Source organism: Neofelis nebulosa, chromosome 15 (assembly GCF_028018385.1).
Source record: "Neofelis nebulosa isolate mNeoNeb1 chromosome 15, mNeoNeb1.pri, whole genome shotgun sequence".
Lineage (NCBI taxonomy): Eukaryota > Metazoa > Chordata > Mammalia > Carnivora > Felidae > Neofelis > Neofelis nebulosa.
This window is the reverse complement of record NC_080796.1, coordinates 68,666,006-68,679,081: the sequence shown is the minus strand read 5'-3', so window position 1 is coordinate 68,679,081 and position 13,076 is coordinate 68,666,006. Positions and strand designations below refer to the sequence as shown.

At 46.0% G+C, this 13,076-nt stretch overlaps 1 protein-coding gene across 1 annotated transcript in view; it reads right to left on the bottom strand.

Moving 5' to 3' along the window:
• The window catches only part of RGS5 (regulator of G protein signaling 5), a 51,654-nt gene extending 39,297 nt beyond the window's left edge, over window positions 1-12,357 (bottom strand). Inside the window, exon 1 of the mRNA XM_058699975.1 lies at window positions 12,213-12,357. Coding sequence (XP_058555958.1) covers window positions 12,213-12,256 — 44 coding nt within the window. The 5' untranslated portion in view covers window positions 12,257-12,357. The remainder of the gene's footprint in view (window positions 1-12,212) is intronic.
• Window positions 12,358-13,076: the final 719 nt, after the last annotated feature.

Here is a 13,076-nt window from a genome sequence, read left to right as displayed (position 1 = left end):
TGAAGAAGGAAGAAAGGAAACAGAGTGAAATTCTATTTATTGAGACCTTACTCAACAGTAACATGTGTCACATCACTTAATAAAATTATGGTTCCCACAATGTAACGTGTCTTCTCCCCGTGAATTTATGTATTGGATCCAAATGCATTACCTCAATAATCAAAACCAGTTGGTTAACATTCATCTTTGGCAAATTATTAGGAGGGTTTGTTGAGCAAAATAATAACATAACTGTGAGGAACAGGACTATTTCTTTGTCTGAGGCCCGGAATTTGATTTCACGCCATTTCTTCTCTCCTGCCGCCAACATCCTGCTAACAGCCCCTTAATCTTCTCAAGATTTCTGTTTTCAGGAATGGTCTGCTCATGGATTCCCACGTTCGTTTCTATATTCATTCACTTCTCAGACTCTAATAGAGTTAACCCCAGTCTGTCGGGCACTGTACTAGAGCACAGGGGAATGTTCCACGCAACTGCTAAGAGATTGTCCCTCACCTTTCATCTGATGGAGCAGATGTGTCTATAGGATGCGGCTGTGATAAGCTGGCATAAACTCTAGATGTGAAATTAGCACGTTGGGACTCACGCATGCAGAATGTATTGTCTGCCCTTGGGCCCGACACCTAAATTACCATGCCTCTTCATTGGTAAAACAGTGATGTTGATAACACCTCCCTTCCAGGGTTAAGAATTAGAGTAGGTGCTGTTAAATACCCAAAAGTGGGGGAAAAAGTGGCATGAGCCACAAGGAAGATGCAAAAGTTCCGTGAGAGCTCAGAGGCTGGAGGGCTACCTTCCCCCTGAGGGAGAAACAGAGAAAGTCTCCCCAAGGGGTTGATGGTTGGGGGGGGCGGAGGTGGATGATTTGGCTGTGACCCTGTGTGATAGGGGGTCTGTGATAGGGGGTCTGTGACAGACCCTGTGACAGTATTGCTTTGCGTCCCCAAACAGGTACTCACTTCCTGTGCTTCCTCCAGTTCCCCAGGGATCCTTCCCCAAGTTTACTACAGACGTTCTCACCTTTCTAAGACGTTTTCCAAAAATTCCAAAGAAGCTTTTGAAGCGTATAGGGTGTGTTGCGGGGTCGCGATGCTGGAAACTTCTCTCCAGCGTGCTTATGGCGCTCCTTCATTTTCTGTCAGGGAGCCACGCAGTCTGCCTTGTGGTGCCCACACACCGGGAACTGAAGAATGGGATGCCCCACATTGTGTGGTTGCTGGGACTGGATGGGAGTGACTAAGTTAGAGATCTGGGATCAGGATAGACACAAGGTCCAGGAACCGAGCAGATGGTCACCAGCGAGAGGCAAAGCGGGCGTCCCTGGGCTGAGCACCCTCCTCTAGACAGAAGGCACAAGGGATCTTAGACAAATGCACCTGTCATTTCAGGTATCGCAAATGCAAGTCACGGCTGATAGGAGACCGTCAGATACAAAACACAACAAGGGACAAAAGACCCGAGGAAGCAGGGCCAGAGAGGGGCTAGGACCATGCCACAGAAAGTAGATGGGAAGGACAGTGTCTTCTAAATGGTCGAGCATCTAGTTAAACCCTTGAGATATGGCCTGAGAAATGTTCACTGAAGATGCCAGAACATTCTGCAATGCAACGAAAGAGGCACAGACGGAGAAGGGGAACTGGCACGGGGAGTTGTCTCATTTAACTTTGGATGCTTCGCGGTTCTCTGTTGTAGCCCCATCCTGATACTTGGCGGCAAAGCTTTCCCAACATGTAGGTGACTAAGAAAAATCGCACACTAAGACAAAGCACGTGTACGTCCACTAATTAAATGGTCTGACTCAACGCATCTAATGCATAACCTTGCCTAGCGCTTATAACAACCCCGTGAAGGAAGTATCGATATTATCGCCACCTTACAGATGAGAAAACTGAGTTACAGAGAAGCTTGTCCAAAATCACCCGATCAACGACAATGGTAGGAGTCAAACTCAATCTCCTTACAGCCCCTGGGCCCTCAATCACTGTGTGATAAGCCTGACTTGTCCTGTTCGGTCATTCTCGCTGGCAGCTCTATGCAACTGGCAAGTTGAAATGGGGAGACACATTTTTTTTTTTTCCTTAAAGACGACAGTTTATTTGGTAGCCAAAATCTTTTGAAGGATGGTGTCTAGGGAAGAAGAAGTATTTTAAAAGTGGAGGCGTACAAAACTCATAAATTAAAGTCCAACAGATAAAACAAAGGTGAAAAGTCAAGCTGCAGACCTTGAATTAGTTCCAACTCCAACCAGCTCTGTGACCTTGGACAAGTTGTCAAAAGGTCTGGACCTGTCTTCTCATCTATAATAGAAGGGGTTTGTCTGTGACTCTGCTCCTATTCTCAGTCTCTGATTCTGAGTTGGTGGTAATAGAGGAGAGAGAAAAACATACCACACTCCCCTCAAGGAGCAGAATCCATCAATTCTGGGCACTTGGCTTTACTGCGTGCATCTGAGCAATGAAGATTGTACAAGGCACTCATTTCTAGACGGTCATAACCATCCGTTGTCTCTGCTATTCTTGCCTTTTTCTTGCTCTTAAGCCAGTATGCATTTAATAAAACGTGTTCTATGAGTGGCCGACGAAAGTCACGGATTCCTTCCCTCCCTACCCTTCCAGCCTTTGGGACTCATTCTGGCTTAATTACAAAGGGCCCTGTGTGGCCTAGGAAGGGAGACAAAGGTTAAGCTATTCTCAGTGAATCTGGAAAATAAAAGTTAGGGGGCAATTCAAAAGAAAAAAATCTAAAGGCTTTCGAACCCTCGGTTGAGAATTTGGAGAAAATCCCAACTTACAGAGGTTTTCCCTTCACTACTGCCAGCTAAAGGAGGAAGTGTAAACGCTAACTATGAGGGTAGGAGACATGTTTGCTGCAAAAGGAAAAAATCTCCATCAATCTACACCCATCTCGGCGAACAGCTTTGCTTTCGATTTGTCTGCGTGGATCTCTGATTTCAACAAACAATCCGTCTTTTTGCCAAGTTGTACAAAATATCAGAGGGGACTGTGTGTGTGTGTGTGTGCGCGCACGCACAGGTGCACATGTATAAATGTGCATGTTCAAGTTGACATACGTGTTTTTAGATTAGGGCGATTGGGAAACGAAGTCTAAGCTTCTGGAAACTTGTCATTCCGAAAGCACCAGCACCAGGTCTTAGACGGTGGGCTCTTTGGAGAAAGTCTTCAGTGTGACCTGCACTGTTGACCTTGTCCCAAAGTGCATAGGTCATTCGGTCCCACAGTCTTGACTCAGGTATCTCTTGTTAACTGTCACTTCAAATACGTTGCCAAACACAACAAATGACTTTGTTAGTGGAGCATCTTGATCCTTTCCAACCTTCCCGAATCCCCACAGACAAGGGCCTCCTCCCAAAACAGATGTTCTGCACAAGAAGATGTCAAAAAGTAGCAGCTTGACCAAAACAGCTCCACTTTGCTGCCAATAATAAGCACTTACAGAGGAGAGAGCACTTTACATTTTTCAAGTATTTTACTTCATGCTGCGTCTCCTCATCTGATTTGAGTGTGGTGGTTCCAACATCTTTCTGGAAGGCAGAGTCTGAGGATCTGAGTGAGATTCTGTCCAGACGGGCTAGGTGTCGTTTGAGAAGTGTCCCGGGAAGCAGTCCGATAGGAGAGAGAAGAACGGGTAGAATATAGACCGATGGCCTTGGCCTCTTTTCCTATTCAGGGAGCCATTGGGATGATCAGATATTGACTGCCCAAAGCATTTAGAGACTGCTTGGCTGAATCCTTTCAACCCTGCACTATTTCCTTGTTGAAGGAGAAAAAAAAGAATGTCAGGCCAAGTTCTTTTATCCTGACCTGGGAACTGGATAGAATGCTTTGCAAAGAAACAGCCTGTCCGAACTTTCCAGGAGCCCTCTGGTCAGAGCCAATAAACCCAGTCCCATGTGCATCAGCTGTACTGATGACACAGGCATCCTATGATTAGGTTGACTGCACCTTCAGATTTTCCAGGAAAGACCCGATTTCTAATGCCTGGGGTAGAGGCAAGCTGTATGTCCTCATGGAGGCAGAAATTGCAGCCATCATGCACTGTATGCCTGGCATGGATTCTTGGGGTCCAAAGCAGTCCCCAAGAACTGTGAGGACTCCAGGATCTACTCAGCTGGTAGATGAGAACTGGTTACAGATATAAAGGCCTAGAAATCCCGATTCAACCCTTCTCGTGCTAGCCTCAAGGATGGAAACTATTTCACTGTTAAGGCAAAGGGTGAGTCTTACTCCGGGCGGCATTTGGAAGGGCATGGGTAGGGCCACTCTTTCCACTGACTGGAGAAAAACATGGCACTGTGTGAAAGCAATTGACGGAACCACACCCCCAAGGCCAGGTGGGTCTGTGACTTCATATCACATTCCCCTCCCTGCCCTCCGGGAGCTTACAGTCCTTAGGTTAGCTGTAAACAAAGTACCGAAATCACAGACTGTTAGAATCCATGACCTTTGAACCTACATTACCCCTGGATCTGACAAGAGACTGAAACCATCTTTTCCTTTCATGGAATTCACCAAAATAAAAGAATCACATTCCACTGCACATAAATACAGATTTTTCACAAACCGAAAGTTTATTCTGGATGTGTCACGAGTATTTTTAAGAAATATGGGGTTCTTAATTTAGTCCATTGAGATCCAAAGTGGGTGGAAGAAAACTGCACATTTTAATTGATTGCTGCTTTCAAGCTACATCCCGAAGTTACTTCCCTGGCCTTCCTGCAGGACTTGGGAGGAGATGCAAAGTTAGAATAAAAGTACACTCTTTCCTCAAAATACATGGTGTCCAAATTAAGCACAACAAAGTGATAAAGCTGGAAGAAAGGAAGAGGGTCATGTTAATTGCCCCATCACCATTCCAAGAGGCACCTGACTCATAACTCACCCTCTGCTACTTATTAGAAGTGAAGGTTACAGCTCAGGACCCCTATATTCCCCACCCAGTACCCTCTCCGTGAGGTGTAGAGCCTTTTGCACGTGCATCTAAAAATTCTTGTGTTCCACAAATAATTGCAAGAAAAAGAGAAGTAAAAGACAGGAAGCCTATTCCTATGACTCCTATGACTAAGGAGTGAGGTAAGGGTCTCTCAATCCATCCCAACGTGTGAGCCTGGGGTTTATGTGTCATCCGTGCCTGGGGGGAGATTTAGGGGTATCTGTTCCATCTTGGGGCAACTGCACCTGAGCTACTGGAGCAGCCCAGGGGGGAGAGGGCTCCTCACCCCGCCCCCCCCCACCCCCCCGCAACTGACAAGTAAAAGAGTAGAAAAAGGATCTAGCTTCCAGGTCTTGGCATGTTGGGCTGCGTGCAGTAGGCGCTTAGTTAACGTGATCTGAGCCCGACAGGCTCTGTGACAAGGTTTCTGCAGTCCGTGAAGGGACAGAAAGGGTGGGCGAAAGGGCGCCGGACACAAACCCCTCACGTCAACGTTGTTTGCGAACCGTGCACCCCACCTCGCCACACCTGCTCTGTCAGATCGCTTCAAAATAAGATTTCTGGGGCGCCTCGGTGGCTCAGTCGGTTGACGTCGGACTTCAGCTCAGGACACGATCTCATGGTTTGTGAGTTCCAGCCCCACATCGGGCTCATTGCCTTTAGCGCGGATCCCATTTTGGATCCTCTGCCCCTCCCTTCTCTCTGCCCCTCCCCTGCTCATGCTCGCGCTCTCTCTCTCTCTCTCTCTCTCAAAAATAAAACATTAATCCCCCCAACAATTGCTAATGTCTCTCCACCAGATAAAAGCGCTGGCCTCTCAGTCTCTAGGTGCTTCTGTGAGAAGTGCTTTTACATAACTGAGCCTGGTTAATTGTAGAAAGAACACTAGATCCATGGCTAGTGCTTATCCACCTAATAATATAATTCAGTAATAGCAATACAAAAGTATGATCTTTGTTTGATCCTGATTCACACAACCCAACTGCAAAAAGACCGTTGAGGATATTTGGATGCTTCCTGGATATTTACAAATATTCAAGAGTTGTTCATGTTTAAGTATGGTCCTGGTTTTTAATGTCTTTTTAATGTTCTGTGGAGAGTCGGTCTGTTCTTAAAGGAGACACCTGCTGAAGGAATTGTAGATGAAATGGTAAAAATACCGTACTAGCTGACAAATTCGTCTTTACTATTAAAACAAAAAAGAGGTGAGATTATGATGAGGAAGGATGAAAGTCAATAAGTTTTGTCAAAAGCCTTGGCCCATAATTGAGACTTAACTCCCGATCACCCACGAAGAGGGAAAGAAGGATGGAAGGCAATGAAGTCTTTCATAGGGGTTATAGCATCTCTCCCCAACAAGGAAAGTATCCTCATTTACAGATGAGGAAATGAAGCTCGGAGAGGTTTAGTGACTTTCTCGGGTTCACACAGCTAGGAAATAACAGAGGTAGAGTTACGAGTGCGGTGTTCTTTTTACTCCACCTCACCACTAATGAGGAGGCAGGGAACAGACTGTGAGCTTGTGTCCTTCTCTGGGTTTACTTGACTCTGGGTTTTTTTTCAGCATTCCTAAAATGTGTAATCTCAGGCAGTCAAAAACAGGCTTTCACTGTCTTTATCCTCTGGGTGACTCAGCCTTTAAAATACAGTGCAGGCTCAATGTTATCTGCGAACTGATTGGAACTTTAAAGAAAGAGATAGGAACCTGCTATCTTCTGGCCTCCAGCCAGAGTCTGGCTCCTGTTACTAAGGATTGATTCTGACGGAACTAATTAAAGTTTAGTTCCTTTGCTTTCTGGCCAGCAGGACAGACAAAAGCCATGAACAGAGAGCCGCAGAAACATTAACCCCATCCCTAGATATCAGCTATCCCATAACAGTGGGTGGTGTTTGCGAAAGAAGGAAAAACTAGATAATTTTTAAAAATTTGTTAATGTTTGTTTACTTTTAAGAAAGAGAGACAGAGCACGAGCAGGAGAGGGGCAGAGAGACAGGGAGACGCAGAATCCGAAGCAGGCTCCAGGCTCCGAGCTGTCAGCACAGAGCCCAACGCGGAGCTCGAACCCACAAACTGTGAGATCATGACCTGAGCTGATGTTGAATGCTTAACCAGCCGAGCCACCCAGGTGGCCCGGAAAAATTAGATGACCTTTCAAGGATCCTTCCACACTGAAGGTTCTGGGATCCAAGCGTGTTTTGAGTTGATATCTGGTGTTTCAACATAGGCCTGGCTGACCGAAAGACGAGGAAGAGGTGCCTCCTTTAGGGAAGGAAGCTTTTCATCAGAAAAGCTGGCGTAGTAACTGCTCGAGAAAGAGCTGAAGTTATAGGATGTTAGAAGCTTCACCAACAGCTGCACCTACCCTCACTAGAAACAAGAATACTCACCTCTTTAACACAGTTTTCCTATGGAAGTTGCAGAAATGCTGGAGGGAGTCTCCTCCCCACCCTCCTCCCTCTCCTACTCCTCCCCTCCCGCTCCCCACCACCCCGGAAATCCCTCTTTGTTTTGGAACATGCACACTCTGTCCCCTGGAAGCCTCCGAATATCACTGTTGTTCTTCCCGATCCCTTTGGAAGCAGAGGAAGCACCAGGCCACCCTGGGAGCAAGTCTGTCTCCACTTGTAAATTTATTCATGCGTTCTCTAGACAAAAATATTTATTAAGTACCTACTATATGCCAAGGGCAGATTGTCTTTTTTAGTAAATAAACTCTTTAGGCAAAGTGGTGGGGATATCTTTCCTCCTGAGCAGATCTCTTCAATCTTCACAGACAGGAGGGGATGGGAAATTGACAGGTCCCCAGGAGACAGTAAAAAAGGACATGCTGCACAGGAGGGTAACTGATTAGAAATTCAAAGTTCCCTCTGTGCTTGTCTCAGGGGGATAACACCAAGAGTACAAAGGAGTCCGAACAGCAGTCACACTCCCTGGGCCCTCTCCCCTCCTTGACTTGGCCCAGGTAGGTTCCGCAGATGGCCTTGGGACACCTTCTTCCTCTGGGCTCTTCCCATATAGGCCTGGCTAACTCCTTCCTGAGACTCAGTTCATGAGCCTGGCCTAAGTATCGTTTCTGGCAACTTCCTGCAAATTTTCCCTGACCACTGAAAGCTGTTGTGGGGTTGGGGGGCAAGGGGGAGGGGGGGGCTCAGAGAGCTTTTGGTGGTCAGGGAAACTCCGTGCAGTTACTCCTTCATAGTGGATCTCAGTTAATTTCCATATGCTTTCTTGTTTCTTTCCCTAACTGGGCTGCAATTTCCTTGAGAGCAGGGTCTGGGTCCTCTGTCCTTACGCCTAAGGCAAGTATGGAAGTTTGAAAGGCAATCCAGAGAACTGCTCAATACTATGGCATCAATAAGAACCAAAACAAAGTTATTCTTAGTGATTCCCCACCCCTCAACTTTATTGAACTATTTAGTTTATTGAAACTTACGAACAATTTAGTTCATTTACTTCCTTAACATTATAGTGTTTCAATTGGCGATTGATATTGGCGATTATATCACAAGACGATGAGCTACAACAGGGTTCAAATTCATACTTATTTGCAGAAAGCATGATCCTAACATCAACTGGAGGCTCCACTCCTATCTGTGGGCTTCTTTGGTGATCTCTTACTGGTTCTGACTGAGCTATGCCTTGTTCAATTTCACTGCTACAGTGTTCTTTCCACGGTTGGCCCAAGGGTGTGTTCATGCCTTTGAAAAAGCTGGGTTTACTTAATCCTGCAGACCCAAGACCTTAATCTTGCCCACTCAGCAAGGTGTTTCCACGTGGCTTAACAACCTTAAAAGATTAGTTGATTAATGGCCCTGCTTATTAGATGCCTTTCTATTCTAAATTATCCACACCTAGACCCATATAAATCAAAGAGGAGGAAAAAATGGAATGTGTAGTAAAAATAAATATAAACAAAAAGTACCAAAATATCACCTTTGTTATTAACCCTGAACAGCTCCTGAAATTCCCACAAACTGGAGATGACCAGAAGCTTCCCTGTGAACTGTGGATTGAAAATATTTTCACCACCTTAAACGGAAATCAGGGGTGCCCAGGTGGCTCAGTTGGTCAAGCGTCTAACTTCACCTCGGGTCATGATCTCCCGTTTCGTGAGTTTGAGCCCCACATCGGCCTCTGTGCTGATGGCTCGGAGCCTAGTGTCTGCTTTGGATTCTGTGTCTCCCTCTCTCTCTCTGCCCCTCCCCTGCTTGCACTCAGTCTCTCAGTCTCTCTGTCTCTCTCTCAAATATAAACATTAAAAAAAAGAAAAAAAGAAATAAAAAAAGAAATCAGATCTACAGCCGACGCTGGCAGAGATAAGGAGTTCATGACACTTCATTAATATCCCAGGGAAAACTCTCTGTCAGAAGCCAAGTCTTCATTATTTGTTTCCTCCCCTCTTGGGTTGGTGTGAACCGTGAACGTGGTGACAGGACTAGTCAGCACTGAGGGAGAACGATTATAATAATCACACCGGCTGCTTATACTACACTAACAACTTTTTGGGAATCATCATAACACTTTTCATTTTAGAATATTTTTGTCTTCTTCCAAAGAGCCATATTTATTTTTTAATTTTTTTTTAAGTTTATTTATTTTGACAGAGAAAGAGAGTGGGAGCAGGGGACGGGGAGGGAGAGACAGAAACAACGTGTGCATGGCCAGCATGGAGCCTGATGCGGGGCTCAAACTCACGAGCTGTGAGATCATGACCTGAACCGAAGTCGGACGCTTAACCTACTGAACCACCCAGGCGCCCCACTGGTCTCGTTAAATATATAAAAATACGTGAGGTCAACTTTGAGCTTTAATAAGCAGTGATCTTAAAGATCTAAAGAAAGAAAGAATAGCTTCTATCATTATGTAAAAGTTGACTCTGGTTTAATGCTTCCCTCCACGTTGAAAAAAGAAATATGTTCTGGGATTAAATCTCCCGGTACACGAAGTAAAGTTTGCTTTCTTATGAGCAGGTTGCTTCTGCCACAGCCATGATTTCAGCACAGGGTTCGGTTCTTGATGATTTTTCATTAATTGAGTATTTTCGGCTCCCAAATGTTTAGAGAGAAATCAATTTGATAAATTTCCCTTTAATTGTATCTCTTGCTAGCCACAGAATTCAACTGTGCTTTGAACATATTGAAACTATGTTAGAATGGAAAAGGATGTTAGAGAATGGCAAATCCAAGTCTCCTTGATTCAATAAGAAGATAGAATCCCAGGCCAGTGAACTTGCTCATGGGTGCAAATGTAGATAATGACAAGACTGAATCTGCTCCTAACTCCTTCACCGGTCCTCTTTCCACCAGGATAAATCACAACACGCTAATCTGGTTTTGGTAAACTGAATTTTATTTCCAAAGCAACTGAAAGGTGCAATTTCACTCTTCAGCAGAGCTTTGTGTTATAAACAGATTAGTTTTGTATGCATGTATGTTGTCCTAATTTCTTATGCATGAGTCTTCAGATATCTTTATCTAAGCATTGAGACCTACCCACGTTCCTCTTGTAATGTGGAGAGAAATGGGGGGGGGAGGGCATCTGGTGAAGAGGGAGGTGAGAGACAGAGAGGAGAGCAAAGATGATGGGTTTGGATGCATTCATTCAAGCAACAAGCTTCCCTTAGAATAGATAGTCTCAGGCTCTCTCTTTTTTTTTTTTTTTTTTTTTTGACATTTATTTATTTTTGAGAGAGAGAGAGAGAGAGACAGAGACAGAGCATGAGCCGGGGAGGGTCAGAGAGAGAGAGATACACACAGAATCTGAAACAGGCTCCAGGCTCTGAGCTGTCAGCACAGAGCCCGACGCGGGGCTCGAACCCATGGACCGCAAGATCGTGACCTGAGCTGAAGTCGGACGCTTAACCGACTGAGCCACCCAGGTGCCCCAATAGTCTCAGACTCTTTCCACGAACATGTGCTAACAGTTGCACAATCCCATTCCTCTAAAAACTCCTCTCAGCATTGTCCTTGGAAATCAGACTCTATTTGCAATGGAAATGGACCACAAAAAACAAGAATGAGTAGGACACAATTCGAAGATTCTACCACATGCCAGTGAATGAAAAGGTTCAGGCAATCCAGGAAAACATGCTTGCTCCTTGGCCACCCTCAAGTATCCCACGTGCACATTAGTTATATCCTGGAGCATAGGATGTCACTGTGCACTCGAAGATACAAAAAGGGATTCAATATTAAGGTTGATCATGAATCAGATATAAAACAGTAATAGGGGTCAGACCTGAGCTTGTAAGAGACGAGAGAAATCATAAATAGCCCATGGAACACAACCTTCTTAGGCAAACACTGCCAGAGCCTTTAGAGATGGAGTTAAGTTGCACACAGATCACTTTATTTCCTTTAAATAATGAAGCCTCACACCAAATGTGATCAAATCCATGCTTAAGAAATAAGAGGAAAATACATATCCCTACTTCTGTGCGTCAGGTAGGGTTGTTGGGTTAACTTTTCTAACAAGTCCGATATTTGTTTTCTTCTATTTACTTGGCCCAGATGCTTAGGGTTCCCTCCAGAATACTGTCTACCTTAAGGATAACCAGAGAACCTCAAAGGTATTTTCCCATTTATCTAAAAAGGAAGGCTAGCTAATAAATAACCTCTGTGTCCCAACCGCCTTCTTCTCGCCAGGATTCCGGCTAATTTTATCCAGTGGGATCAAGATACACAGCACAATGAGAAATCCCCTCTTCCTCCTGGCAAACCTGCCTCTCTCTCAGTCCACGCACATTAATCAATGAAGGTTAACATTTACACAGTTCTCCTAGGTGCCAGGGAGTGGGCTGACGGTTTAATATACAGTAACTCATTCAATCCTCATGAGCAGCCCCCGAGGTAGGTTACTGGCATCTCCGTCTCAGAGAAGGAAGCTGAGATACGGAGAGTAAATAAACTGCCTGACCCCACAAAACAGTAGGACCGGGATTCAAACACAGGCGATTCGATATTGTATTTCTTGCTCTTAACCATACACTTCTGACTCTGAGCAAGCACCCTATGGACGAGGCATCTCCTTGGAGGAAATGAAGTTCGAGATCTTAACTGATGCACGAAATACCTATCTGTCTCCTATTGCTCAGATCTTACAAGCCTCTGTGCTGTTAGCAGAGAGGAGGCAAGCCCCAATCTCTAATCCCACACCTGTTTCCGCACAAACAACAACAGCTCTCTATCGCCTCTGGATATCCACCCCTGCGCAAAGATTCTCCGTATCTCCATCTCTTAAGTCAAAATAACTTGGTTCTCACCTTTCCAGGCACGAATGGGGCAAAGCCGCGAGTCCTTTGCACATTGTGGCAAGCGGCTCAGCGTCTCGGTTTTGAACACGCGATTCTGCACAGCAGAGCGAGTCTTTGAGAACTCCTTAACTGTCTGGGACTGCCTTTCCCTCCGAGGAATATATAGAGGCTCTTTGCCAGCCCTCTGCTGCTCCCTGGACCAATCCAGACCGCAGAGGAAATCGCTGGCTGGGGCACAGCCGTTGGAGGAGGAGGCGGGAATCCCGTCTCTGCAGCATTAGCCTCCGGCTGCTCCAGCAGGGGCCTCCCCGGTGCACTGGTCATTTCAGGTTTTAACACGTGAATGTGAGCCCACCGAGGAGCAGAGTGCCAGGGGCCACCCCAGATCTGCCCAAATCATAGCCTGTTCGGACCGCAAGGGCCCTGGAGAGCAGTTCGCCCAACTCCGAGTCACGGTGCAGAAGGCGAGACTTCGAAAAGCCCAGGGGACGCGTCCTGAGTATCTCCGTGTGCCAGGCTGCCAGGCGCTTAGCGGGATGCTAGGGGTTCAAAGAAAGGCACCCCCCCCTGCTCTCGAGACCCCAAAACATCACATCAATGCAACGTAAGCGAGCCATGGAGGAACGGCCAAAATGTGCAAGCTCTCAAGGGCAGCCAGACAAGATGTGGGGGAGGAAATGAGCCTCGAGCTTAGTGACATAAGAGATAAAACACCCCACGCCGTTCTATCCGCCAGCTGTTACCCCCAAGTCCCCCTGATTCTGTAGTTGGTCTTCTGATTGTTCTTTACTTTGATAACGTCTTCAGGTAATTCCGTGGACCCAGCCCCCACCACCCGTCCAGAGCCCGGCTGCCTTCCCTTGCCCTTCAACC